This window comes from Impatiens glandulifera, chromosome 3 (assembly GCF_907164915.1).
Source record: "Impatiens glandulifera chromosome 3, dImpGla2.1, whole genome shotgun sequence".
Taxonomy (NCBI): domain Eukaryota; kingdom Viridiplantae; phylum Streptophyta; class Magnoliopsida; order Ericales; family Balsaminaceae; genus Impatiens; species Impatiens glandulifera.
In genome coordinates, this window is record NC_061864.1 from 17920871 (window position 1) to 17946394 (window position 25524).

The 25524-nt window shown below is 31.5% G+C and overlaps 8 protein-coding genes across 10 annotated transcripts; 5 read left to right on the forward strand and 3 right to left on the reverse strand.

Moving 5' to 3' along the window:
* Positions 1 to 190: 190 nt before the first annotated feature.
* On the forward strand, positions 191 to 2146 carry LOC124932411 (28 kDa heat- and acid-stable phosphoprotein-like). The gene is made up of 8 exons (XM_047473034.1): positions 191 to 464; positions 710 to 747; positions 933 to 1010; positions 1111 to 1194; positions 1279 to 1313; positions 1396 to 1481; positions 1736 to 1801; positions 1889 to 2146. The coding sequence occupies exons 1-8, from the start codon at positions 398 to 400 to the stop codon at positions 1921 to 1923; spliced, it is 489 nt and encodes a 162-aa protein (XP_047328990.1). The 5' UTR covers positions 191 to 397; the 3' UTR covers positions 1924 to 2146.
* A 313-nt stretch (positions 2147 to 2459) lies between these two features.
* Positions 2460 to 2925, forward strand: LOC124932412. Its single transcript, XM_047473035.1, has one exon. It carries the CDS (start codon positions 2490 to 2492, stop codon positions 2778 to 2780), a length of 291 nt encoding a protein of 96 aa, XP_047328991.1. The 5' UTR covers positions 2460 to 2489; the 3' UTR covers positions 2781 to 2925.
* LOC124932408 (xyloglucan endotransglucosylase protein 7-like) lies at positions 2766 to 6353 on the reverse strand. Of its 2 annotated transcripts, none has more exons than XM_047473031.1 (3): positions 6016 to 6353; positions 5203 to 5839; positions 2766 to 2806 (listed from the first exon to the last, which is right to left on the reverse strand). In XM_047473031.1, the coding sequence occupies exons 1-3, from the start codon at positions 6181 to 6183 to the stop codon at positions 2766 to 2768; spliced, it is 846 nt and encodes a 281-aa protein (XP_047328987.1). In that variant the 5' UTR covers positions 6184 to 6353. The 2 variants fall into 2 exon arrangements, with proteins under 2 accessions (XP_047328987.1, XP_047328988.1); XM_047473032.1 differs by lacking the exon at positions 2766 to 2806 and having other exon boundaries at positions 5189 to 5354; positions 5385 to 5839.
* Positions 2885 to 3839, reverse strand: LOC124932410 (ras-related protein RABA1f-like). Its single transcript, XM_047473033.1, has 2 exons — positions 3540 to 3839; positions 2885 to 3459 (listed from the first exon to the last, which is right to left on the reverse strand). Exons 1-2 carry the CDS (start codon positions 3758 to 3760, stop codon positions 3027 to 3029), a joined length of 654 nt encoding a protein of 217 aa, XP_047328989.1. The 5' UTR covers positions 3761 to 3839; the 3' UTR covers positions 2885 to 3026.
* A 2443-nt stretch (positions 6354 to 8796) lies between the features above and the next one.
* LOC124932407 (apoptosis inhibitor 5-like protein API5) lies at positions 8797 to 14907 on the forward strand. The gene is made up of 16 exons (XM_047473030.1): positions 8797 to 9078; positions 9162 to 9326; positions 9594 to 9693; positions 9787 to 9852; positions 10772 to 10869; positions 10933 to 11007; positions 11116 to 11265; positions 11821 to 11886; positions 11969 to 12034; positions 12649 to 12759; positions 13027 to 13116; positions 13209 to 13315; positions 13526 to 13640; positions 13801 to 13866; positions 14061 to 14149; positions 14554 to 14907. Exons 1-16 carry the CDS (start codon positions 8977 to 8979, stop codon positions 14723 to 14725), a joined length of 1638 nt encoding a protein of 545 aa, XP_047328986.1. The 5' UTR covers positions 8797 to 8976; the 3' UTR covers positions 14726 to 14907.
* Positions 14908 to 15235: 328 nt separating this feature from the next.
* On the forward strand, positions 15236 to 16536 carry LOC124931225 (protein IQ-DOMAIN 9-like). Of its 2 annotated transcripts, XM_047471650.1 has the most exons (4): positions 15236 to 15390; positions 15589 to 15788; positions 15874 to 16215; positions 16304 to 16536. In XM_047471650.1, the coding sequence occupies exons 2-4, from the start codon at positions 15600 to 15602 to the stop codon at positions 16502 to 16504; spliced, it is 732 nt and encodes a 243-aa protein (XP_047327606.1). In that variant the 5' UTR covers positions 15236 to 15390; positions 15589 to 15599; the 3' UTR covers positions 16505 to 16536. The 2 variants fall into 2 exon arrangements, with proteins under 2 accessions (XP_047327606.1, XP_047327605.1); XM_047471649.1 differs by lacking the exon at positions 15236 to 15390 and having other exon boundaries at positions 15464 to 15788.
* A 105-nt stretch (positions 16537 to 16641) lies between these two features.
* Positions 16642 to 17743, forward strand: LOC124931226 (nudix hydrolase 15, mitochondrial-like). The gene is made up of 3 exons (XM_047471652.1): positions 16642 to 16944; positions 17002 to 17144; positions 17212 to 17743. The coding sequence occupies exons 1-3, from the start codon at positions 16755 to 16757 to the stop codon at positions 17542 to 17544; spliced, it is 666 nt and encodes a 221-aa protein (XP_047327608.1). The 5' UTR covers positions 16642 to 16754; the 3' UTR covers positions 17545 to 17743.
* A 5171-nt stretch (positions 17744 to 22914) lies between these two features.
* LOC124931230 (protein trichome birefringence-like 38) lies at positions 22915 to 24397 on the reverse strand. Its single transcript, XM_047471655.1, has 4 exons — positions 24088 to 24397; positions 23852 to 24026; positions 23607 to 23782; positions 22915 to 23425 (listed from the first exon to the last, which is right to left on the reverse strand). The coding sequence occupies exons 1-4, from the start codon at positions 24357 to 24359 to the stop codon at positions 22981 to 22983; spliced, it is 1068 nt and encodes a 355-aa protein (XP_047327611.1). The 5' UTR covers positions 24360 to 24397; the 3' UTR covers positions 22915 to 22980.
* Positions 24398 to 25524: the final 1127 nt, after the last annotated feature.

Genomic DNA, 25524 nt, shown 5'->3' on the forward strand with positions numbered 1-25524 from the left:
AGCCGGACTTCGGACTGAAAATACAATCTTATTTTGATATATTGAGATTTGAGCAATCTACTTTTAAAATATAACAATTAAATATTAATACTAATTTTATAAATAAAAATGTTATTTATTATTTAAAATAATACAAATGAGTTGATAATTTCCATTATGCTTTATTTTAGGTCTCTAACATTTCATTCGATTATCTGAGCGCCCACAAATCAAGATTTCTCTCTCTCTTTCGCGGTGTTTCATTCCCCTTAGGGTTTCATTCATAATCTTCGAAGAGGAAGATAAAGCTCGCATTTTTATCAGCGGGAAGTGATTAAAACACTGAGTTTCTTAATCAACAGAGACTCTCTCTTTCTTAATCAGCTTTTATAGCAAACTTCGTCGGTGGGTGTTAACCATGGGAAGGGGAAAGTTCAAGGGAAAGCCTACTGGCCGCCGTATGTTCTCCACTCCTGAGGAGATGCGTAAGTTTCCGATTTTCCTATGAACTAGTAGCTCTCTTATATTACTAGCAATGTTTGTCTGTTGTTTTGTAAGATTTGATTGTAGATTCATTTTTCTTTTATTGATCTGAAATTCGATTGTTCCATTTTTATGCCCAATTCATTTACTCTAATGAAATTTCATATCTGAATGGATTGCTAATGGAACCCATATGCTTGTTTGATGATTGACGATGTACGTTGTGTATCTGTCTTAATGGATGCAGGTGCAGGTTCATCTGCACGTCCTCGCACGTTTAAAAAGGTATTATCCATTGATCTTGACTTATAGATATTCGATTCCGGAATAACATGTTGAATTAACTGTCTACTGTAGTTAGAAATGACAATAATCTTTGTCCAAGGATCATCAAGAGACAAATATTCTTTTGTTTGGTTGCATGTTCATTAATAGAACATTTGGTTGTTGTCTCTATATGTTTTTACTAGGAAGCTATTGTGGAAGATGAAGATCAGGAGAGATCTGAGGAAGAATCGGAAGAAGAGTCTTCTGAGGATGAATCCGAAGTAATTTTCTGTTGTTCTTTGTTCATGATTTAGCTCGGACTTTATTTGTTTGATTGAAGATAATTTATCCTTAATTTGTCTCATTTACTAATGTTAACAGAAGCAAAAGGGTGTCCAAGGAATTATTCAGATCGAGAATCCTAATCTCGTGAAGCCTAAAACAGTTAAAGCTAGAAATGTTGATGTAAGTTATGACTTATGAAGTAGAACTGTTTGAGGCTTAGAGGAAATAAGAATATGCTCTAATAGCTAGTTCTTCTTTTTGTAGACTGAGAAGACAACTGAACTCTCCAGGCGCGAAAGGTTTGTACATTTCAGAATAAATTTTTATTGTATTAATTGGTATATTAGTTCTTACAGTTTTGAAATTTTTCTGTTTTGACAGAGAAGAAATAGAGAAACAGAAAGCCCATGAAAGGTATATGAAGTTGCAAGAACAAGGAAAAACCGATCAGGCAAAGAAGGATTTAGGTATGGAATTGATAAATGTATTATTAAAATGAAAGTTTTAGTATCTTGCTACAAGAATACAATAATAACTAATGGTCTTACGAATCTTCTTTATTCCAATTTCAATGAAAGTCCATTGGAAAGTTTTCAAAGTTCAAATTGAAGTATAAAGATTTTATATCTAGCTTCATTTTGTATCGACTCTGAATTATGGTCTAGATTACATTATATGCGGTTGATTGATGCATAACATCTTGTTTTTAACCACCTATCAGAACGTCTTGCACTTATACGACAACAAAGGGCTGATGCTGCTAAGAAGCGTGATGAAGAGAAAGCAGGTAATGTTCATAAATTATCTTCATCTCTTTTTTGGTCTGCCTTCGTATTTGTATTGTGCAATTATTTATGCTTTTCCTCGGATTCAGCTAAAGAAATGAAGAAAGTGGAAGCCCGCAAATAAGAAGGGAAGAGCTCGAGAAATGTCTTAAAATTTGAAATTTGTTGAAGTTTATAACAAGTGATGTTAAGACACAAGGATTGTTGCAAATTATGGATTGTTTTTAGGCCAATGTTTTAAATTGGTTCATATGCCATTTGTTTGGCCTGTGTCTGTCTGCTCGCTGCTATGCTATATTAACAGCTTATTTTGTTCATCTCTTTTAATCAAAATTGAATTTACTACTTTTATTATTATTGCCATTCTTATTAGGTTTAAATAATTTGGTTATATAATTACCTAATAGTCCCTTAAAGTTAAATCCAATTCACTTAATTAAAATCTTTTAGTTTATTATTAAAATTGTATGATTTTACTATTCTAATTGATTTTGATAGACTTAGTTATACAACTGGTCTCTTATTTAAATCATTATTTATTTTAAAAAATGATATCATACAAAATATTAATAAAATTATAATGTTTGACCCGACCGATCAAAGAAAGATGGGTTAGGGTTAGGAATTGGATAGGATCGATTCAAGATCAGTATTTCTTCTTCTATCAAGCGACCGAAAAGCTCAACGACGATGGCGGATAATCAAAACCCTAAACCCACCGGCGATTTAGGTCGCAAGTACCGTAACCCGCCGGACGCGGCGAACCCAGATCCTGCGACTATGAGAGAGCAATGGAGATTCGCCGTCCGTCAATATAGCCGATGGTATTCCCACGCCTGGGGCACCGCTATCCTTGCCGGCGTCTCCTTTTTCGCACTTGGCTGGATAATCAAAGGTTCCAATCCACTTCCTTCTTTCAATCATGAATCTGATTCCAAACCTCGCAAACCTGATTCACCGACGGCATCAGAACGCCGATAATCGCAAGGTTTCCCTGACCACCGTACCTTCATAATAATAATGCTTCAATTCCATAGCTGCTGTAATCTGTATGAATATGCGTTTCTATGAATGATGAATCAAACTTGTAAAAATTGCTGGAAATGACCAAAAATGGTTTTGATTACATTCGCAAACCTAATGTGAGATCTAAATTGAAGATACAAACAACTTGAAGAAACTGGTGGTTTTGATTATAAACATGAATGTTTGAATGCAAAATGAAGATTACGAAGAGCAACAACCATCTTTCTTAACCGCGGAAACATCATCTCTGCTATTCATATTAATCATCTGTCCTTTAGGCAAAGCAGCAGGATCGCCACCAATATCGAGTGCTTTCCTACTAACAACATGATAGATCTGCGTCAAAACCTCAGTAAATGCATCTTCAACATTCATAGCTTCAAGCGCAGATGTCTCCATAAAGAACGTCGTCTCTTTTTCAGCAAATGCCTTAGCATCTTCTGACGATACCGCTCTCAGATGACGTAAATCTCCTTTGTTTCCAACAAGCATAATCACAATATTCGCATCCGTATGATCCTTCAACTCCTTCAACCATCTCGCTACGTTTTCGAATGTAACGTGACGTGTTACGTCGTACACGACTAGAGCCCCAACCGCTCCGCGATAATACGCACTCGTGATTGCTCGATACCTGCAGTATAACAAATCACGATCGAAGATGATGATCGATCATCTGATTAAACAAATTAGATTAGAAGAGAGAAGAGAAACCTTTCTTGACCGGCCGTATCCCAAATCTGAGCCTTAACGATCTTATCTTCAACCTGAATGCTACGAGTTGCGAATTCAACTCCGATTGTTGATTTTGACTCGAGGCTGAACTCATTACGAGCGAATCTAGATAAGAGGTTTGATTTTCCGACGCCTGAATCTCCGATCAGAACCACCTTGAACAAGTAATCATAATCGTCTTCCGCTCTATAACCGCCCATTATTCTGTTTCTTTCCTTCCTAATTCAGTTATAAAATAATAACAATTTAGAGAGAGAGAGAGATGAGAATACAAGAGAGAATGAGCGGGGTTTGTTAAATTTGTAGATGTCTAATTTAACTTGACAACTATTATTATTATTATTGTTAATAAAATAAATTATTTGTAATAATTTATACTAATAAAAAATATTATCATAAGAAGTTATGGTCAAGCACACCTTGAGATTGAAGAGGTCAAGAATTAACCAAATCTAATTAAAGTTTGAAAGGGAATTAGTTTATAACCTTAACCTAGAAGAAAGAAACTAATAATCAATAAAAGTCTTCTAATTACATATTATTCTATTAATACTTGACAAAGTCATTTAGAAATTTATTAATCAAAGTGTGACATGTGTTGTTCTAGGTTAGACCAATCGTGACATATAGTTGCTAGAATCTCAATTAATGAGATGCTAATTTTTATCAGTTCTCATTTTAAAAAGAAAATATGCTCTATTTTGATCACCTTCTAATATATGGTTGAAGGGTCTATTTTAAATATTTAATTATTTTTCTCCGTATGGTCACACAAAAGAACCGAATCAATAGTTTATCGGTTTCATTTTAACGGTTTATTAGTTAACCGTTTTTTTACTAATTAAACAGTTTGATTTTCGGTTAATCTATTTTTCTAACGATTATGTTTAACTAGTAAACAGATAATAATTTAATTATATTTTTATATTTTTTAATTTATATTAGTTATTTTGTAAATATTAAATATATTATAATTTATATTTAATAAATTTATATTTTAGTTATTTTTAAATTTTAATTATAATTTTTATATTTAAAAAAAATATAATTTATATAATTAATAATTTAAAAATGAAGACTTTTAAATTATTACAATAATATAATATATTATAACATATTTCTAAATATATATATAAAATATTATTATAATATATTATCTATAAAATATTATTATAATATAATATTATAACAATAATATAATAAATTTAATACTTAATTAAAAAAAATGAATTATTAATTCTCGTTAATCAAAACCGGTAAAATCGATACCAATACTGATCGGTTAACCGGTTTATAAAATAAGAGATAAAAACCGTAAAATTAGACTTAATCGGAACCAATTAAGCGGATAACCGACCGGTTAAACACTCTTACTACAATATTTAGTGAATTTGATTAAATTGTTAAGACTAGATAAATTAAAACAAAAATTATTTGTTAAGGTTTTTCTTTCTTTTCTATAATAACAAATTAAAATGACCTATAGAAATAGAAATGAGACATACAAGGATGAAGGGATAATAAAATATCTCCATTAACATTTGGATTCTCATGTTTCATCCTGATTTCTACTAATTTACGTATTTGATCGGATAAACAAGAAAAAAAGACCAATTGAAAAGAATTGGCTATGAGAAATTACATTCGGGAGGAAGACCTTGGGGAAACCTCATTTTATCGTTACAATAATCATAAACCATGTATTTATCTCGCACCCATTTCATTCTCTCTAAACCAGTAGCATTCAACGTTTCGCGTCGCCAATCATTGTTCGACGAGTTTGAAGGACGTAGACTCTTGGAATCGCACGAGGACGAACCCGACTTCCATATACATGCCTTGGCCTTATAATTTCTATACGAAGCCGTGAAAGGTGCTTTGTTCCAATCGGTTTTAACCCTACCTCCCTTTGTGGCCCAATCTTCTCCGTTCCATATGCTAGAGTATACCCTCATGGGTAACTTGGTTGGAAATGGTACCCCTAGCTTCTCCATGTTCTTGAACTCTCTAATTGGCGTGCCATCAACTGAAAAGACAATCCTAAAAGGGTTCCATAAAATGGAGTAGGTATGAAAATCGGTTGTTGGATCGAACCATAGGAAGAATTGTTGCTCTCTATCACCTTTTCCACGGGAATACACGTTTGTGTGGAGAGTGTAGGGATCTCCGGTTTCGTTACCTAAGAACTCAAAATCTATCTCATCGTGGATTAGCCCGTCCTCAGATGACATATAGTATGTCGTCACGGTTCCAGCCGAGTTGCCACTCACCAGTTTCACCTAATGATCATGAGTTCGAATATTTCTTTACACTCAGAACATTTAAAAGTAAATAAACAAATAAGAGTAATGATACATTATTTAACGATGTGTTTCATTTTCAATCCACTCATAAAATGACACATCATTTCACATCTTTTCATACAAAGACATGTACTAATATTAGTTGATAGTACCTGCATTTCGATCTTGCCAAACAAATATTCGTTGCGAGAGCGAAAACCGGAGCCGGAGGCCTTGTCCATGGAAAGGGTGAGGAGACCACCATTGTTGTGGATCTTGGCTCGGGATTCACCCCATGTGATTTCGAACTCTTGGTTTAGGGTTCCTCCCTCAGCGTTCATGAAGAGTCGAGTTTGTTCATTGTAGGTCTGACGAGCGATGGCTCGAGTGCGAGCGATAAAGTTATCGAGGTTGAGGAGGAAGAGAAGAGCGAAGAGGGTGAAGATGATTAAGATGGGTAAGCAACGAGGGGAGGATATTGGCGAGGAGCTGTTCCTTGACGACTGAATCACCATTATTGTATATAATTAAGATGATCACTAGATCTAATTCAGTGGTTAATTGTTTTGATTGGTAATTAGTTATCAGATATTTGATCATTCATCATCTCCATGCATGCATGCAGCTTGCTAGCTAGCTAGGGTTAATTTCTCATCATCTCTTCTTTCTCTCCATCTAACTAATAATAGGATCACAATGGTTAGACCAGTAATGGTTCCCTTATTAATCGGCTTATTGTCCATCTCTGATCGATTTTCGGTTTACATTTTGGACCAAATATGTGTGACTCACTTCCTATGACTAATTTGACTATATATATTTATTTTATTTTGAAAAGTTTCCAATCAACTATGTTAATTATAGATGTCATCAATTAATCAAATGATAAATGACACCTATATGGAACTATAGAGCCACCATAAATCTAAACCTAGTCTTTATGCACCACTTTTTAAGAAGTGGATTATGTTAATGGACAAGAGAATTGTAATAATTAATGATACTCACACTATAAATTGAATAGGATATAGTTTCAATGCTGCATTGGTGAAGATTCATAACTTAATGTTAAAATACAAAAATTAATGTTCTCAAGGTTATGAAATGAATAAATTAATGTGTAAATAAAATTTAATATACCTTAAGTTTAGTGAATATACCTAAGTTTAGTGAATATTTATTTTGGAAAGTGATCAATTAATTCAAATAAGGAATTATACATAAAAAAAACAATAATTTATAAATAATATAAAATAATATCTATAACATCAAAACAATTAAATAAGAATTTAAATCAACTAAATGAAAATTTATATATTAAATAATATAATATATATAATATTAAAAAACAAAATAATATATATATAATATTTTTTTATAATAAATTAATAATAAATAATACAATTACAAAATCAAAATAAACAATTAATGATTTAAATATTAAATTATATAAACAATTTATAAAAATAAAATTTCAATAGGAAAGATTCAAAACAATCATGCAATTTATTGAAAATTCTTCCAAAAACAAACTTTTTCGAGTTCCTAAACGATGAATATTAAAATAGAGCAAGCCGAACGAACAAATAAATCAGTGTTAGAAGAATCTCTATCAAATATTTTAAGCGATAATTAATTATCATACCCGATGGTTGGTAAGAAAACAAAAAAATCGAGCATGTGAAAATAAACAATCTACATACACAGATGAAATAGTGAAAAAATCATACAAATTATGAAATTATGTTTGAAAGAGGTCCTTCATCAAATCTAGTAATTTTTTTATTGAAAAAATGAAACATAACTCAGATCTAGGGCTATACAAAAAAACCGAAAAACAGTAATCCAACCGAACCAATAGTTAACCAGTTTCATTTTAACGGTTTATTGGTTAACCGGTTTTAGCGGTTTCGGTTAACCGGTTTTTTACCGGTTAAACGGTTTGGTTTTTGGTTTACCTATTTTTCTAACGGTTTAATCGGTAAATCGGTAATAATTTAATTATATATTTTTATATTTTATAATTTGTATTAGTTATTTTATAAATAATATTTAATAATTTATAAATCTTATTTATTTTTAAATTTTAAATTATAATTTTTGTTGAATTATTTTTTAAAAATATTATAATTTATATAAAAAATTTTACAAAAATAAATTAGAAGCAAACTGAAATAATTTCGTTAAATATGTAAAATTATTTTTATAACTACACAATAATATAGAATTATAAATTAACAAAATAGTTATAAAATATATTATATTGTTATAATAAAATAATATATTATAACATATTTCTAAATATATCAATAAAATATGTTATAATAATAATATAATATATTATAATATAGAAAAGAAATATGGAGAATAGTATAATAAGAAAGTGCAAACAATAGTTTTTTTAAAAATCATTTCAAAATTTATTACTTAATTTAAAAAATTGAATTATCGGTTCCTAGTTAAACCCGGTTAACCGACCGAAACTGACCAAAACCCGTATAACCAGAACCGGTAAAACCGATACCATTAATGGCTGGTTAACCAGTTTGTAAAATAAAAGATAAAACCGGTTTTAACCGGAACCGTTTAACCAGTTAACCGGTCGGTTGAACACCCCTACTCAAATCCGATTATTTCATCTCCTTTGCTGCTAAAGGGGACGGACACGAACTCTAGAAAGAATCACTAACACAATCGAATTGTATGAACAATAAATGACCCACAAACGATTGTGATTATTATCCGAACTAGAAATTTTGGAATCGAAAAACCGATCTACCTAAACAGGATGCTACTAAACATAACATTTAGAATTTTTTTTTATAAAAAAAAGTATAATATAATATTTGAATAAAAAGAATAAATAATATGATATAAGATATGAAATTTTAACAAATATAGGAGCCAATAAGCAAAATCTAGCCCATATTAAAAATAGATTTCTGCAAGGTCATTGGCTCTCTCCACGCCCACCCCAACCCTTTGAGCTAGCTAGTTTGGAACTCATCAGCAGCGCCACCTTCAGCTGTATAATCAGTCTCTCTCTGTTTCCAGTGTGGAGGGAGATTTGAACAAGGCGGACATTGACTCAGAACTCGTTTAAACTTTCATCAGCTTCCTTCAAGCTACTTAAAATGGTTGATGCTACAGACATTTTGAAAGATTCCGAGTCCAAGGCTATTGAACAGCTATACCAGTATGGAGATAGACTTAGCGAGGCCAAGGACAAGTCTAAGGTTCGTGAATTCTTCAATTTTTTTCCCTTTTAATTCATTTCTAGGGTTTTAATGCTTCATTTGTCGGATTTTGAATTTCTCAGCATGTTGAGGACTACCAGAACATAATTAGTGCAGCTAAAAGCAATAGTGTGAAGTCAAGGCAGTTAGCTGCTCAGCTTATTCCGAGATTTTTTAAGTTCTTTCCTGAGTTATCGGATTCTGCAGTTGATTCCCATTTGGATTTATGTGAAGCTGAGGAGTTAGGGGTAATTTTTATTTTCAACAACTTATTAGTTATATTTGTTGTGTATGTAATTCTTGGTGTGAAATGAATATGAGTGCTCACCTTATGGAATTTGATTCCGGTACTAACAATGGCAATGTTTAAAATATTATAAACACTAACATGTGAAGAAATAAGATTTCTCAAGTCTTTGGGTTTCGGCTTAAATTGAAGGTTCTTTATGATTATTTTGAATATGTTCTTGCAATAACATGTTTTTTTTTGTTGACCATGTTGGTCTTAATTACAGATAAGGGTGCAGGCGATTCGTGGACTTCCGCTTTTCTGCAAGGATACACCAGAGCAGATATCTAAGATAGTAGATATTCTTGCTCAACTCCTTACTGCTGGTACAGATTGAACTCTTATTACAATAATGCTTCAGATGTTACAGAATGATCATTTTCAGAGATATTTTGCTTTTATTTATCTCTGTATAACAGAAGAAAATGTTGAGCGTGATGCTGTCCACAAAGCCCTTTTATCTTTACTGAGGCAAGATGTGAAAGGTAAATAATCTTTATTATTTCAAGTAATTGCAGACATTCTTATTTCGGTGTAAAGCGTGTAATAAGTAAACTGTAGCAGATCACAGGGCAGAAGGAAAATGATTAATTATTGCATTCCTATGTACATCATATTGTCTGGGTCCTTCTGGAAATGTCTTTTGTGCTTACTATGGTCTTTTGCTCAGTAATATATATTACAGTTGCGAATTTCTACTGGAGAACATCTTTTGCAATTCCTTCTTGTATTTTCTGTCATAAAAAGTGTTTTTTTGTCACGTCTTCCCTTCTTTGTATAATTTTTACACGAAAAGAAATAATAGAGTGAATTCCCAATGAAAAAATTAGTTGGGTTGAACCATCCAAAATTATATGGTTTATGAAGATAATATTGGCCAAACAATCTGTGGCTTAGGAGTATTAAATTATGGCTTATGAAAATGATAAACACCTCTTAGAGCCCTTTTCTCTAAGAATATTTACCTTTATTCTTGTTGAAATTAGAACATGGTCTTCCTTTTATCAGTTGGATATGGTAGGAGTTAAGACTTTCATTATCAAGGATGGGTATTTCTAGGTTCAAGTAGTAGCTTCTTTCTCCAATAATTGTGGATGCTATTACTCTTGGAATATTAATGGGAATAAACAGGACATAACTCCCTATCATAGAAAAGACTTGGTGTCGTCTACTATCCCTACTTTTATTATGCTTTCTGGATGTAGTTTTGTGCTTTTACCAATTCTTTAATCTTAGGAGGTCTTCTTGCCCATATTTTGATTATTATGTTTTTGAATTTTCTTTATTGATTACTTCTTCTTGTTTAAATGTAATTTGGATTTGTTGTTAAAATGGTTCACATTTTTGTAGCAATCAATAGTTTGCTTTATATGCCGTAGACAACTGACATATTTGCTTTTCCAGCTTCTTTGACAGCCCTTTTTAAGCACATTGAGAGTGTTGATGAAAGAGGGACTGATGAAAACCTTCGAGAGAGGACTTTGATTTTTATCAGAGACAAGGTCAGAATCAATCATCTCAGTTGATTTTCACGACAGTAATGAGACTAATGTAATTTGTTGCAGGTTTTTCCTCTAAAAGATGAGCTCTTGAAGCCTCGTGAGCAATTGGAAAGGCATATAACTAATCTGATAAAGAAAGTATGTTGCTGATATTTTCCTTTATTTAAGAGCTATTAGCAACTTTCTTTGTCTATATGAGGCACATTTTACCTACAGTTCTTCTCAACCATTGATTGTTATTGTCAGTCTCTTCAAGATGTCACTGGAGCAGAATTTAAGATGTTTATGGATTTCCTGAAAAGTTTGAGTATCTTTGGTGAAAAAGCGCCTCCTGAGTGTGTCCAAGAGCTCATTGAGATTATTGAAGGTCAAGCTGATCTAGATGCACAATTCAATGTGAGTTACTTGTTTGAGATGATTCAGGCATGACTTTTTCTTTATTTGATGAGAATAAAGTAATAGTTACATATGACAAATTTAACGGTACTTGGCTTCTTCGCTTTCCACCATAGTTAATGAAAAGCTCTCCTTTAAGCAAAAAATGGTATTTAACTTCAGCATCCACCTCCCTAGGACCTGAAATTAGGAGACATTCATGACTGACGGTCATGCTAACCACCCCTGGAATAAACCTGGGAAACAAAAAAAGTAACATTTCTTTCATTTGAGCAAGCCCTAAAATAGTTTTCCGTTCTTTAGATATTTTGAATCATCTTTATATGAGAACGACTATCATGTCGTATGCCATGGTACCATGATCGTGCATGTCTCTCCCATTACTTTGGTTGCTTTATCATGACCATCATGTCGTATTTATTTTTATTATGAAGGATACAAGTACTTAGATATCAATGAATATGGACTTCTATTTTGAAGTTTTGGAGTCCATAACTTGCTATTGCTTCCTACTCCTATGCTGTCTAAAATTTATTGTGATGGTATTAAATGCAGGTTTCTGATGGAGATCATATTGACAGATTGCAATCATGCTTATTCATGGCTATTCCCTTTTTCATGGTATTTCATCCATTGCAGAACTTCCTTCATGTCTATTATTTTGCAGTTTTTTGTTTAAAATGACCCCTTTTGTTTCATGTAGCGTGGTGCATCAAACAGCAAATTTCTGTGCTATTTGAACAAGCACATCTTGCCTGTTTTTGACAAGGTACCATATATATCCAGTAATTGTTTCAAGTTTACAACAAGCTTGCCTCTTTTCTATGAATAACATGTCATAGTTCTCAGTTAGTTAAAAATTAGATGGAATTCATCAGATCTCATTGCATAAGACTTCCGATCTTCCACAGGACCAAAGGTTAAGAATAGGGAAGCAGCAGTCAGAATGTTAAATACCTTCCTTTTATGGGTGCTATGGACTTGCCTAAAAAAATGTTGGAACAGTATCACAGCATTCTTTGATTTGAAAATTATCTTAGCTAATGAGATTTTTTTTTTTTAAATTACAGAGAGTGGGGTGGTGATTTTTCTTGATGCTGTTATATTTATTTCCTAGTGAAGTCATCATATCAGTTTCAATAATTCACAAGTGAGGACAACAAGCATTAGTCTAGGAAATCAAATCACTGTTGCTAGAGAAGCCTATTAGAATGTTAATACTCGTTCTTCATGAATTTTGAAAGTGATTTACTAGCATTTTCTATTTCCCAAAGTTATGTTAATTACATTTTTTAGCAGGCTATAGGGTTCCTTAGGTTATACTTATATCACTTCTTTTGCTGTTTATGATTTTTGACTGGTCTTGTTTCTTTCATTTGTCAGCTTCCTGAAGAGCGCAAAGTTGATTTGCTAAAGAACCTCACAGAGAGTTCACCTTATTCGATCTCACAAGATACCCGTCAGATCCTTCCCTCTGTTGTCCAACTCCTAAAGGTACATTCTCTTGTGTGAAGTTATTATAACGTTTTCCACGCTTTTATGAACCTCTAGAATGTAGTAGGACAAACAGAAAAATCAAGTAGTATCTTCCTTGGGCCTTCTTCAGAATTCTTAACATTGATATGTTGTCATTTTAAGAGCACCAATGAAACAGTGTCTTTGTTCTTCTCATTATCTTTTATATGTCAAGACTTTTTGCTTCACCTTATTTTTGTCTCATTTATGATTATATGTATGTTTATGTTTATTCTTTCTTTCCAGAAATATATGCCTCTGAGAAAGTCTGCAGAGGAGATGAACTTTACATGTGTGGAATGTTTGTTGTATACCTTTCATCATTTAGCCAACAAAGTAAGTGTGTCTACCTAACTCCCTTCCCTCAGTCCATATATATTTCTAGAATCTTTATAAAACTCAACTTAAGTTCCTCGATCCTTATGCAGGTTCCCAACGCTACAAATAGCTTATGTGGTTATAAGATAGTAACCGGCCAACCCTCAGACAGACTTGGGGAGGATTTCTCGGAGCAATATAAAGAATTTACTGAGAGGTGTTCTTTTAGAGCCTTTAAGCCCATCTTGTTAATTATGGATTTGTTTGTTGGATTATTTGTATTAAATATATGAATTGTTATCTCATCTATATCCAGAACCAGAACCAAAAATGTTTTTAAATGGGCCCATAATTTATGCAGATGGGGGTGTTTTCTTAGTGTTAACATTACAGAATTACTCAGATCATTTATTTATTTATTTGACAGGTTAAACACTATAGAAGACCTTACTAGAGCTACTATAAAGAAGCTAACTCAGGATTTGAACCAACACAACAAAGCAATGGCTAGTGCTAAATCTGATGAAGCAAAGGCTACCATTGTGAGTTTTCCATTTCAAGTTCAAGTTGTAAACTCTCTTTTTGGATTTTAATAAAACCGCCATTGTGAGTTTTTTTTTTTTTCTCTTTGAGGATATCTTGCATTCTTTGTTGTTGTAGTCTCCTTTACATGACAAATGAGAATTGTGTTTATTTTTACAGAAAACTCAGCAACAAAATACCACAACAGGATTGCGAACTTGCAATAATATCTTATTGATGACACAGGTAAGATAATCAAATACCTGTCAAGTTATAGTTATCTAGACACCGCGGGTCATGGCAGTGAATTGATGTGCCAGCCTTCCCAGGGATTAGTCGACGCCCAGAAACCCTGATATCACAAAAAAGAAGTTATAGTTCTATCGATTTTTGTGTACCCATTCCGATCTTTTTTTTCCATTCCTTGAATACTTTTTCAGCCACTTCATTCAAAATCTCCTTCGTTTATTGGGGATAAGAAGATAAACCTATCTTGGAAAGAAGCTGCAAAAGGTCAAACACCTGCCAGGTATGCTGCTAAGAACCATGTTACTATCATTGATGTCCTCTGCAACAAAAATAAAAAGATGAAGAAGCTTACATGACCAATTAATAAATCATAATCCAATTTTCTCTGATTTGAATTGGTTGTTGTTTTGTTATATGCTTTATACAATTTCTAGAAACGCTAGTATTTCGTCACAAACTTAAAATTGGAAGCTACCACATGTTGAGGAAGAGGATTAAAAATTAACTTTTTATTTTCTCAATCACGATTACTTCACTTATTTAGACTATTTTTTGGATCATGATCTGATTATTTGTTTGATTTATTTTTGAAAACAAAACAGATGTAAATAATATCTGGTTAGATTCTCCATTTCATACATTTTTCTCTCTATTTCTGATGTTAGTGTATTGTTTGAGTGACAGTTCTAAAAGACCTCTTAAGCCTACAAACGACTCAAGTAATGCTCCGAAAAAGGGTCGCGCTGGTTCTGCCTCATATGGAGGTGGAGGAGGCGGCGGCGGTGGTGGTGGTGGTGGAAGGGGCCGGGGTAGAGGTTGGGGTCGACGTGGAAGAGCAGGAAGGAGTAACTGGTAGTCATCCATCTCAAAAGTTTTTGGTGTCGGATTTCTTTTATTGCCACATTACACTGTAGTAACTAATATTTCGCCGGAGAAGATCAGCCGAGGATAGATGTAGAATCCATTTGTCGTCTTTATTTTTATTTTTTATTTTGTTATGATTCATTCTGTTCTCATCCAACTATTTTGACACTTTCATATTCTTTCTTATTTGAAATATTTGATATAATTGTTTATCCCTTGTCATCTCTTCAAATTTAAGTTTTAGGTTCCATCTTTTTTATAAAGGTAATAACTAATAACTGCACCTGTGAGATTAATGATATAAAACTAGATGAGAAAATGAAAATGACAATAACAATTGAAGAAATTAGTTTAAGGGTGAATTTAAAGTGGATGGATATGAACAAAATCAAGTAATCCCCTCTCTGATTAAAGAAGGGTAATCTAATCAGGGTTTACTGTTTTTGAAAGAATGAAAATGGAAATTTGGATTTTGAGAAGAAAAAGGAGAATCAACAGCTGGGTCCCCAGTGCTTCCTCATCTTCTTCAAGTATTTCTTCTCTTTCACTCCTACTCTTTCTCCTGCCATTTTTCATAATTCCACCACTACTAGTCTTTTGCTTCTTCAAATAGCCTCCCTCAAACAACCCTACACAAAACGGTCACCTTCTTCTCAGGTATGTCTGTCTGTCTGGTTTAATCAATTTGCAGATTAGTTTTGTAACATTAATGGGATCATTCTCAACTTGTCGTTAAGTTCAACTCTATTCAGTTTTGTTTGTGCCTGCCATTAATAAAGTAACGCTGCTCTATTATGATCATGCGTTTCCATAACAAAATCTAAACTCTCTTTTCTTTTTTCCTTAATTTCTAAGCTGAATGAACAATGGGGTCTGGAGATTGGATTAAGAACATAATTAGATTGAAGAAACCGAAAAGTTCGGGCAGAAATAGAACATCTTCTTCAAAAACCCTAAAAGAAGAAAAGAAAGAGGAGTCATCTTCCTCCACTAACCTTGTTAAAGATCAACATGTTGCAGCAATCAAAATTCAGACAGCTTTCCGTGCACATTTGGTATGAAAAAATTGTTCATTAATTAGATATTTTTCAGTTTTGAGTTGTTTTTAACATATATATATATATATATATATATGATCAGGCTAGAAGAACACTTGGGAGATTAAGAGGAATGATAAGATTGCAGATTCTGACTCAAAGTCTATCAGTTAAGAAACAAGCATCGAATACACTCAAACATCTCCAGAAATGGAACACAATACATTCCCAGATCAGAATCCGCAGACACAATATGGTGACAGAAGGCCGTATTAAACAGAAGAAACTTGAGAATCGTTTAAAGCTTGAAGCAAAACTTCATCATCTTGAAGTGGATTGGTGTGGTGGGTCTGATAGTATGGAGGAAATACTCGCGAGGATTCATCAAAGAGAAGAAGCTGCGGTTAAGCGCGAACGAGCCATGGCTTATGCCTTTTCTCATCAGGTCCAAACACAAATCCTTCATTCATGTTTTTATTTTCTAATTTTCTGGTGGGAATTACTAAAGAGAAGTAGAATTGTTGTTGTTATAGTGGAGGGCTAATTCAAGATTACCAAACTACTTAGGAGATAATGACGATGAAGAACTTGGTAAAGCGAATTGGGGTTGGAGTTGGGTTGATCGATGGATCGTTGCTCGGCCATGGGAAAACCGATCAAGCCCAAAGAAACCGGTTAAGAAAGTTATGTTGCCCGTGAAATCAATCTCGCCTAACTCGCGAAAGGCCTTTTGAAGGCTCGAAAGTGATGATTATAGGGAGAAGAATGAATTATTATAATTTGAATTGTAAGCATCTATTTATTTTGATGTTGTATGCATATATATATTATGAGATTTTATTATTATACAATCAAATGTCAGTATGTCACAACTATTATGTCATAAAAATACAGTGTACAATGTTTTTTCTTTGAAAAAAGTCATAAAAACTGTCTACCAACCAAGTGTACAAGACAAAAATATCTCTTTCTTTCTCTATCAAGATGGGATCGGAGAGATTAATGAAATTGGCGGAGAGATTAAGAAACTTGAAGCTGGTTGGTGAGAAGATCGGAGCAGCAGAGAAGTTCGAATTCAAGAGAGCTGCAGTTCTGATTTGTATATTCGAAGATGAGAAAGGAGAATTGAGAGTAATTCTGACCAAGAGATCTTCAAGGCTCTCCACTAATGCAGGTTTAAAGATTGAGTTTTGATGTTTTATGGGTAGAAATTAAGGGTTTTTATTTGCAGGGGATGTTGCTTTGCCAGGAGGGAAGAGAGACGAGAGTGATGCTAATGATACAGAGACAGCATTGAGAGAGGCTAAGGAGGAGATCGGATTGGATCCTTCGTGCGTGGACGTGGTGGCTGTTCTTGAACAAATTGTGTTGAAGGTATGATTGAATGAATGAATGTATTTGTTGTAGTTGTCAAATTGAGTGTAATTTTGGTATGCTGCAGAATGGTACTGCTGTAGTTCCAGTGATGGGTATAATTTCAGACAGAAAAAAGTTCATTCCATCAATTAATGAAGAAGAAGTTGAAGAAATGTTTGATGCCCCTTTGGAGATGTTTCTAAAGAATGAAAAGAGAAGGGGAGAGGAGAAAGAATGGATGGGGGACAAATACTTGCTTCATTATTTTGATCATGAGGCTGACAATGGGAAGTTGTTTGTTATATGGGCTTTGACTGCCGGAATCTTGATCAACGCCGCCTCTATTGTCTATGACCGGCCACCGGACTTTCTTGAACTCAAGCCAAAGTTTTGGACCAGACAAGTTCATTTTCAGTAGTTAGTTCATCTCTTCTTTTCCATTATTCTAATTTGATTCTCACTAATGAATGAATGAATGATAGTTATTTCCTCTCGTTTCTATTCTCAAACTCAAAATAGGGTTAATCTTGGATTGGATTGAGTTAGTTTCATTATTGGGTTAGATCTGGATATTCTCTTCAAGATGCTGTTTGATAATTTAGGATGGTTTGTCATTTGTTTAGAATTTGACATTATACATTCACAAAATTATTTCATAGAAAAATAAACCTAATAACAACAAATATATATTTATATTATTAAAATATTGGTTTAATATAATATATTATGATAGTTCAAGTATCACTAATTTTGTCGAAGATTCGATTCTCACTTCAAAAATAATATATATATATATATATTTTAAATAAAAAATATTGGTTGAATATTTAAAAAATTTAAATAAAAAAATTATATATTGAATTGATAGGTTAATTTATTAAATTAATATATATAAATATATAAATATATATATTAATTCCACGTTTTAACTTCTTACATAAAAATTAAATTATTGGTTTAATACAAAAATTTGTTAAAAATGATAAAATATTTTGTTTGAAAATATAAAAAATATTAAAATTACATTTTCAAGTTAAAAAGAGTGGAATTGAAAATTATAATCATTCTTAATTTTAATTATACTAAATTTAGGAATTAAAATTACACTTCAATTCTAATTTTATGGTTACAAAATACGCTATTTTGCATCCATCCACTCATTGGATTGGTTCTTTTATTGGTATAGACATATATTTAATATTAATAGATAGGAAAATTACTTCAAATTAATACATTTGAAGTTGAGAATAAAATTGTATTTTTAGTCTTTTAGATATTGGCTTGTCTAATAAGCCACTTAGTTAGTTACTAATAAATTGGTTTAGTTACATGTTATTTTTATAGTATGAATGTTTGTCAAAATATTCTCTATTACCACATTTAACGTACCAATATTTAATGTTGGTAATTCAATTAGAACTTTCAAATGTTGGTAATTCAATTAGAACTCACAGAAAAACTGAGAAATGAATCGACTCCTTAATGTATTCCGGAAGATGTCAATCTTTTTCCATATACATCATTAATTTTTTTATTAAGGATATTCATATCTAAACCTAGATCCATATAAAAAAGTCAAATCTATAAAAAAAAAAAAAAAAAAAAAAAGGCATATCATAACCTAAATCAATATCTATAAAAAATGCATATCTATCAAAAAAAAAAAAAAAAAAAAAAAAAAAAAAAAAAAAAAAAAAAAAAAAAAAAAAAAAAAAAAAGTTATATCATATCATAACTTAAATCAATATTTATCAAAAATCAATTTTTATCAAAACCTAAATCATTGTAAAAATCTAAATTCATATCTATTAAAAATTCATATATATTAAAACCTAAATCAATGTCAAGTGGTTGGGTAATTGGGTTAGTCACCCCTGACCAAGTCAATTAAGAATTTATTCATAAAATTTATGATTTTACTATTCTAAAAAGAAAATAATGACGAAAATAGAGCGAATTTTTACATTTTTAAAAAATATTATTTATTCAAATAAATAAACTAATATAATTAATTGTGTAATTATATTTTTTTTTCTTTTTTTCTTTTTATTTATTTATTATTATTTTTTAAATTAATATTATATTTAATTATACATAAATATAATAAAAATACATAAATATTATTTTAAAATAAACTCTTAAAATTCGAAATATACTATTAATTTTACGAATTTACGATTTTAAGTAATTGATTCTAACGCAAATACTCATGATTAAAAACCTTATATGTCGATAGGTCGAGACATTGTTTGTATACAATTCCGTTGGAAACCCTATCAGTTGATATGTGCGCTAATCGTTCGTACATGATTCCGTCTAAAATTCCTATTTATCGATAGGTCGAGACATTGTTTGTATACAATTTTGTTGGAAACCCTATCTATTGATATGTGCGTTAATCGTTTGTACATGATTCTGTCTGAAAACCTTATTTATCGATAGGTCGAGACATTGTTTGCATACAGTTCCGCTAGAAACCCTATATGTTGATAGGTGCGCTAATCGTTTGTACACTATTTCGTCTAAAAACCCCATCTCTTGATAGGTATCCCTCTCTCAACATCACTGCGACCAAATATCTCAAAAACAAAACCCTATCGCTCGATAGGTAAACCAAACCCTATCAACGCCATATCATTCCAACATACATTTCGAAAACCCTATCTCTCGAAAAGCATTCAAGCCTTGTTTATCAACAAACACAACAATCATTCATATATGATATTGATCAAACCCTATCTCTCGATAGGCATCCAATCAAAAATCCTATCGCTCGATAGGTAATCAAAGCCATGTCATCCAAACTGGCATCTCACAATCATATTCCTTAATATGTATCCAAGTCTTGTTCATCAACAAGCACATCGATCATTTGTATATGATCACGACAAACCCTATCCCTCGATAGGTCCTCAAACAAAACCCTATCACTCAATATGTAAAACAAACCCTATCTCTTGATAGGTACTCAAGCAAACTCTATCTCTTGGTAAATATTCAATCAAAATCCTATTTGTCAATAGGTATTCTCCTTCAAATTCACAAAAACCTATATATTGATAGTACCACAATCATTTATACATGATCGTCTTCTACCTCACATGTGAGTGACATTCCCAGGAAGTTTGTTAACTCCTATGGTAAATCTATCTGTGGACAGTACCACGATCATATATACATGATCACACAATGCATTACTTGTTAGCTGTCATCAAGACTTATCTGTTGATAGTCTTGCAATCATACATGATTACCCTGAGTGTTATTTGTTAGTAACTCACATAAAAGTTAGTAAAACTTTCATGTTCCCCAATACATCTCATAATATTGACCTTATCCATTTATACATGACTAAGCTTTGAATAATCGGTTGATATTCATGCTAGATAGGAATTGATGTTTCAATACCTATATTTATCGTTATCTTATGGATTTTATGGGTACTTTGTTAAGTTTTGTAAGATAGGATTTTTCGAGAATTATCCCTATTAGGATAATCATCAAAGAGATCTCTACAACAACACTTAGAAACACCTTGACGAAATGCACAACATCACCAGGTCATTCCAATAATCAGCATGATACATGCTCTATCTTTCTAAACCCTTCAGTATAAATTGGACTAGATCACATAATGTTAGATATCATACTCGAATTAACGTTTTCAAAAAAATCAATTTGTTGTATTTTAAAAAACTCGATTCGAGAGGGGCACTATGTAAACACTAAAAATCTACACACACATTTATAAAATTAAACTAATTATTTTGATTTATTTTTGAATAAATAAAATCAAAATAATTAATCCCATGGCCAAAACTCAATTAAAGTCTAATTAATTAAGGAAAATGATCAAAATAAAAAATAAATTATTTGGGATAAATGTTTTACTCATTTATCTTAAAATAATTAGAAAAATAAATTAAGAGATTAAAACAAATAATTTAGGATGAAATGAGATACCCATTTCATCCCCCCAAAATGATTTATTTAACCATAAAATATGCAACAAAAAAATCAATTGGCAAAATATTTGTCATATTTATTTTAATATTTTGTGTATTTAAAAAAGATAAAAAAAATATAGTCAAAAATGTGGAAAAAAATTAATTTCAAACAATCCCTTAGCGGAAATGACATTGTTTTATGCGACGCCGAGAGGATAAGAATGAAGTCCAATCCTTTGATATCAGAATTTGGAACTCAGCCAATAGTCCACATTTTCGACTAATTCAAAAGTTGAAATGATCACCCTACTTCAGTGATCATTTTTGTTACTTCCATAGGGGCGATTCATCCTTATATCGTCAAGTGGTCGGAAGAGCAACCAAAATGTCATTAATAGTTTTTGGCTAATTCAATCCATTTGAAGCCTCCACGGACTCATGGATGTTATAAATACCCCCTTGAGTCATTTCAAAACCAAGGAATTCACTCTCCACCTTAAAATCGAAGAAAATCAAAAATCCGCCATTAAAGCTTCAAGCTTTCGGATTTTTTGACTTTTCTGTTTGAAGCCTTAAATCTTGGATCTGAGCATCCCAAAAGCTTTCCTAAGGATCAATGAGTGTTCTCCAATTCCTAATATAATCCTCCCTAATTATCATCAGCAACATGTACCAATATTTAAATATTGTTTCAATATTTTAAATAATGCTAAAACCTAGAAGAATGACTAGGAACAAAAGAATAATTAGTTAAAAACTCAAACATTATACAACCGTTTTTTAAAATCCAACTTTATAAGTAAGATCATTTTTAAAACGGGTACGGAGGATGAAGCTCTTGTCGATACGTTTGTAAACGTACGCCATTTTTTATTGATTAAAAAAATTAATTGACAAATCTGTTTCAAAACAAATAATATTTTAAATTACGGATTTTTAAAAAATCAAATTGTATTTTGATTGTCTAAAAATTTTGAATTATTTAAAATGGAATCCCAAATTAACTATGTTTAATTAATTTCAAAAGCTGTTAGGAATCATTTAAAATATTTTAAAAATAATGTTTTATTTAAAAAAAATAATTTCACACGCAAACCATTGTTGAAATTCTCGAACCTCGAGATTTTCCACAAAAACCGAAAGAAATAGTTTTTTCCAGAGGTTATAGTTAACATTAAAAATATAAGTTGTTATATATATATATATATATATATATTTAATCTATTTTAACAAATTTATCAATGGATCAAACCGATTTTCTAACCGACCGATGAAACCATTTTTTAATCGTTCAAACCGACAAACCAATTGTTTGAAATTTAATAAACCGACGTCAACAATTTTGATGTATATTTCGATCAATAAACTGACCAAACCGAATCACTTACATCTAAGGACGGATCCAGGAATCCGAGTTACGGTGAGCTTGAAAAAAATTTGAGGTGAAACGAGAAAATTATGGATAAAACGAAAAGTAGATAAAGGTAAGTTTTGTGTTTTTAAATATATATATATAAGTTAGTGTTTTAAATTAAAAATTAAGAATTAATGTCACCCTTTGTACCCTAATTTTTTTTTAGCATTTACATCTATCTTTTTTAGACGCTTAATATGATTGATATTCACTTACTGATTTTTTTAAGTTAGTTTCAAATAACCCAAATTCAATTAAGCCTAAGCTATTAGTAAACTTTTATTACGCCAAAGGTTATGATTGATATATTTTGAACACATTTTTTCCCATTATTTTTTAGAAAACTAACTAGCTTAGTCATTATGAATTTCTGTTTTAATTTACTACGTTTTTAGTGACATAAGTATGATAAACAAAACAGATGATATACATTAAATAAACCTTTTTATTGATAATTTTCTTGCAAATTACAAGATCCAAAATCATTTGGAGATTATAGGGCAGCATATAGAAGTTGGTTCCAAACATCGGGCAGGCCGGGCAAGCACCAATGACTACAGTCATTACCTCTGGGTTTACCACCATAAATTGAAGGATGTGCATCAATCCTCAGCTGAGACAGTGTTGTGATGTCAAGCAAATAAACCGGTTTTTTAATCTTGCTCAAAACATTGCTCACAACTTTGGCTTCTGGTGGTGAACCGGCCGGGTAAGTGGACCCGGGTAACGGGTTATCTTCTCCTCTACAGTTTGGGTTTCTGGAGCCCCAATCCTTACCCGTATAGTGAGTTGGAGAGATTCCTTGGAAGAAGACTTTGGTTTTTGATGGGTCAACGTTTTGGTCAACCCATTTTCCCCATGTGGTTAATCCTTTTGAAAAGGCTGTCAAACGGTCCATATCTTTTGTTACACTTGACCCATCTTGAACATAGTCCCATCTAATCAAAACCAAAAAACAAAAACAAAAATTGGATCTCAAAAAAGTATTTACAAGCTAAGCATTCCTAAGCATTCCGGCTCGTCAGACTACAAGTTTCGTTGGTACAGTATAGTAAATGGGTTGACGGGCTATTGACTTAACTCGCGGGAAAATAGAATAAAAAAGGGAAAGAGTCTTACGGTTGAGAAGCTCCCTTATGGACCCACCAATGCCATGTGTTGAAAATGAGAAAGTCCATTCCTTTCCATGATTCACCAGCTTGGATTGAATCCAATTTCAGAACTCTACCAATTTTTTCTGGTACAATGTCTACCAAATATGTTGTATGGTATAGAGATATAATTACTCCATATTCCTGCAATTTACAAATATATAAGGCCCTGTTTGTTGGGAAAAAAAGAAAAGAAAGAAGAGAGAGACTTACATCAAAAGAGACAGAAGAAATAAGGTCATGTTTGATGGAATAAGTAGTTTTAGCAGATGGAGCAGAAGCATGAATCATACAAAGCAAAGACTGCCACTGGTTTCTGCTCAAAGAATCACCCACAAACATGATCTTCTTCCCCTTCCATCTCTTTAGCAAATCCAACCCATTAAACCTAATACCATTATATTCATTAATACAATTAAAAATTAAATAAAATTTATATATATATATACCTGGGTAAGTCACAAGATTGAGGCTTCCATGCATACTTAAGATACTGTGTATCTGGCCTATGAAATTTCTGGCAATTGAATTGAGCATCTATCCAAGGACAGCTTGAAGAATTATAAAAAGGATATGAACTATCAATTACCCATTTCCCTACAAATAAATTGCATCCTCCTTGGTTTTTATTTGAACTATGAAACAGATCAGACCCATCTCCTTGTACTAATTTTATACACACAACAACTATTAAAAAACCCAATTGAACCCAGAAACTCATCTTAATATAGTACTGTTTCTGCTTCAAAGCTAGATATGTTTCTTCATCATGTCTCTCTTCTATATATATATACACATAAAGAAGTTTGTCTGATCTGGGTTATTTGAAAAAGTATATACAATATTATTATTTAATGAAAACGTGAATGATTTAAGATTATTGTAATTTTGGGTTGACCAATAAAATAATATTTGTTGTCTTTAATATTTAATGTTATTTTTATAAAAAGTGATATAATTTGGTATTTTAATTAATTAATTAATTAATGATGAAAATGAGAGCTCATATCAAACAAGGTCTGATCACATGGTTAATGAATTGGGCAAATCTTGGATGGATCCATTCAACAAGTCCTCTAGTTAGTGCATTGAGTTATTTCTTTATATTTGGTGGGGTTTTGCTGTTTTCCAACCATAATTATATTTTTATTACAATAAATAATAATTATAATAATTATAATAATAATAATTATAATAATAATAATCTGATCATAGAGTTTAAAAGAAAATATAAAGGAGATTATCACTTAGGATAGTTAATATCAACAATTTGGTAATCTAGGGAGTCAAGGTAACTACTAGAATTTACTAAACAATTTTGTTTATTTTTTAATTTGGGTAAATTTATTGAAATAATTTGTATTTTCATTTTGCCAATTTTTAATTAATATAATAAATTAGACACAACTTTTGAGATAAATATTTTATTATATTATTTGCTTTTTATTAAAAAAAATTATAATGGACTTCGTAATATTATAGTAATCTTGAAAAAGTGTCAATTTTATAAAAAACAAATATCAACTATAATATTTTAATTATAATATTTGTATATATTATTAATTTATATGAACTTCATATTACCTTAATCTTGAAAAGGTGTTATTTCATATAAAAAATAAAAAGTAGTTAAATAGCTGAGACAAATGCAACAAATTACAAACTTTATATGTAATTCAGATTAAAAGTGTCACTTTCATCTTAGAAATAGTTCATAGCTTAGAATAATACATAAAACTCAGATTACCATAAATAATATAATATATATATATAACATCTATTTCAATCACTGTATATATGCTTTCAAAATTTTATGCTTAAAATTGACATTTGATCACAACTCCAATAAAAATATTAATTTATTAAAAATTTATAGAAGCTAAAAT

Bases quoted from the DNA above. Each gene is read 5' to 3' on its own strand.
- LOC124932411 (XM_047473034.1), top strand. From the start codon at position 398: ATGGGAAGGGGAAAGTTCAAGGGAAAGCCTACTGGCCGCCGTATGTTC. The intron at 1,195-1,278 runs GTAAGTTATGAC...TTCTTTTTGTAG, and splicing joins TTAAAGCTAGAAATGTTGAT to ACTGAGAAGACAACTGAACT. The intron at 1,482-1,735 runs GTATGGAATTGA...ACCACCTATCAG, and splicing joins TCAGGCAAAGAAGGATTTAG to AACGTCTTGCACTTATACGA.
- LOC124932412 (XM_047473035.1), top strand. From the start codon at position 2,490: ATGGCGGATAATCAAAACCCTAAACCCACCGGCGATTTAGGTCGCAAG.
- LOC124932410 (XM_047473033.1), bottom strand. From the start codon at position 3,760: ATGGGCGGTTATAGAGCGGAAGACGATTATGATTACTTGTTCAAGGTG. The intron at 3,460-3,539 runs GTTTCTCTTCTC...GTTATACTGCAG, and splicing joins GATACGGCCGGTCAAGAAAG to GTATCGAGCAATCACGAGTG.
- LOC124932408 (XM_047473031.1), bottom strand. From the start codon at position 6,183: ATGAACGCTGAGGGAGGAACCCTAAACCAAGAGTTCGAAATCACATGG. The intron at 5,840-6,015 runs GTACTATCAACT...CATGATCATTAG, and splicing joins TTGGCAAGATCGAAATGCAG to GTGAAACTGGTGAGTGGCAA. The intron at 2,807-5,202 runs GTAATTTCTCAT...ATTATTATGAAG, and splicing joins CCAAGGTCTTCCTCCCGAAT to GTACGGTGGTCAGGGAAACC.
- LOC124932407 (XM_047473030.1), top strand. From the start codon at position 8,977: ATGGTTGATGCTACAGACATTTTGAAAGATTCCGAGTCCAAGGCTATT. The intron at 9,853-10,771 runs GTAAATAATCTT...TTGCTTTTCCAG, and splicing joins ACTGAGGCAAGATGTGAAAG to CTTCTTTGACAGCCCTTTTT. The intron at 11,887-11,968 runs GTATTTCATCCA...TGTTTCATGTAG, and splicing joins TGGCTATTCCCTTTTTCATG to CGTGGTGCATCAAACAGCAA.
- LOC124931225 (XM_047471650.1), top strand. From the start codon at position 15,600: ATGGGGTCTGGAGATTGGATTAAGAACATAATTAGATTGAAGAAACCG. The intron at 15,789-15,873 runs GTATGAAAAAAT...ATATATGATCAG, and splicing joins CAGCTTTCCGTGCACATTTG to GCTAGAAGAACACTTGGGAG. The intron at 16,216-16,303 runs GTCCAAACACAA...TTGTTGTTATAG, and splicing joins CTTATGCCTTTTCTCATCAG to TGGAGGGCTAATTCAAGATT.
- LOC124931226 (XM_047471652.1), top strand. From the start codon at position 16,755: ATGGGATCGGAGAGATTAATGAAATTGGCGGAGAGATTAAGAAACTTG. The intron at 16,945-17,001 runs GTTTAAAGATTG...TTTTATTTGCAG, and splicing joins AAGGCTCTCCACTAATGCAG to GGGATGTTGCTTTGCCAGGA. The intron at 17,145-17,211 runs GTATGATTGAAT...GGTATGCTGCAG, and splicing joins TTGAACAAATTGTGTTGAAG to AATGGTACTGCTGTAGTTCC.
- LOC124931230 (XM_047471655.1), bottom strand. From the start codon at position 24,359: ATGAGTTTCTGGGTTCAATTGGGTTTTTTAATAGTTGTTGTGTGTATA. The intron at 24,027-24,087 runs GTATATATATAT...TAATGGTATTAG, and splicing joins CAATCTTGTGACTTACCCAG to GTTTAATGGGTTGGATTTGC. The intron at 23,426-23,606 runs GTAAGACTCTTT...GGTTTTGATTAG, and splicing joins CATAAGGGAGCTTCTCAACC to ATGGGACTATGTTCAAGATG.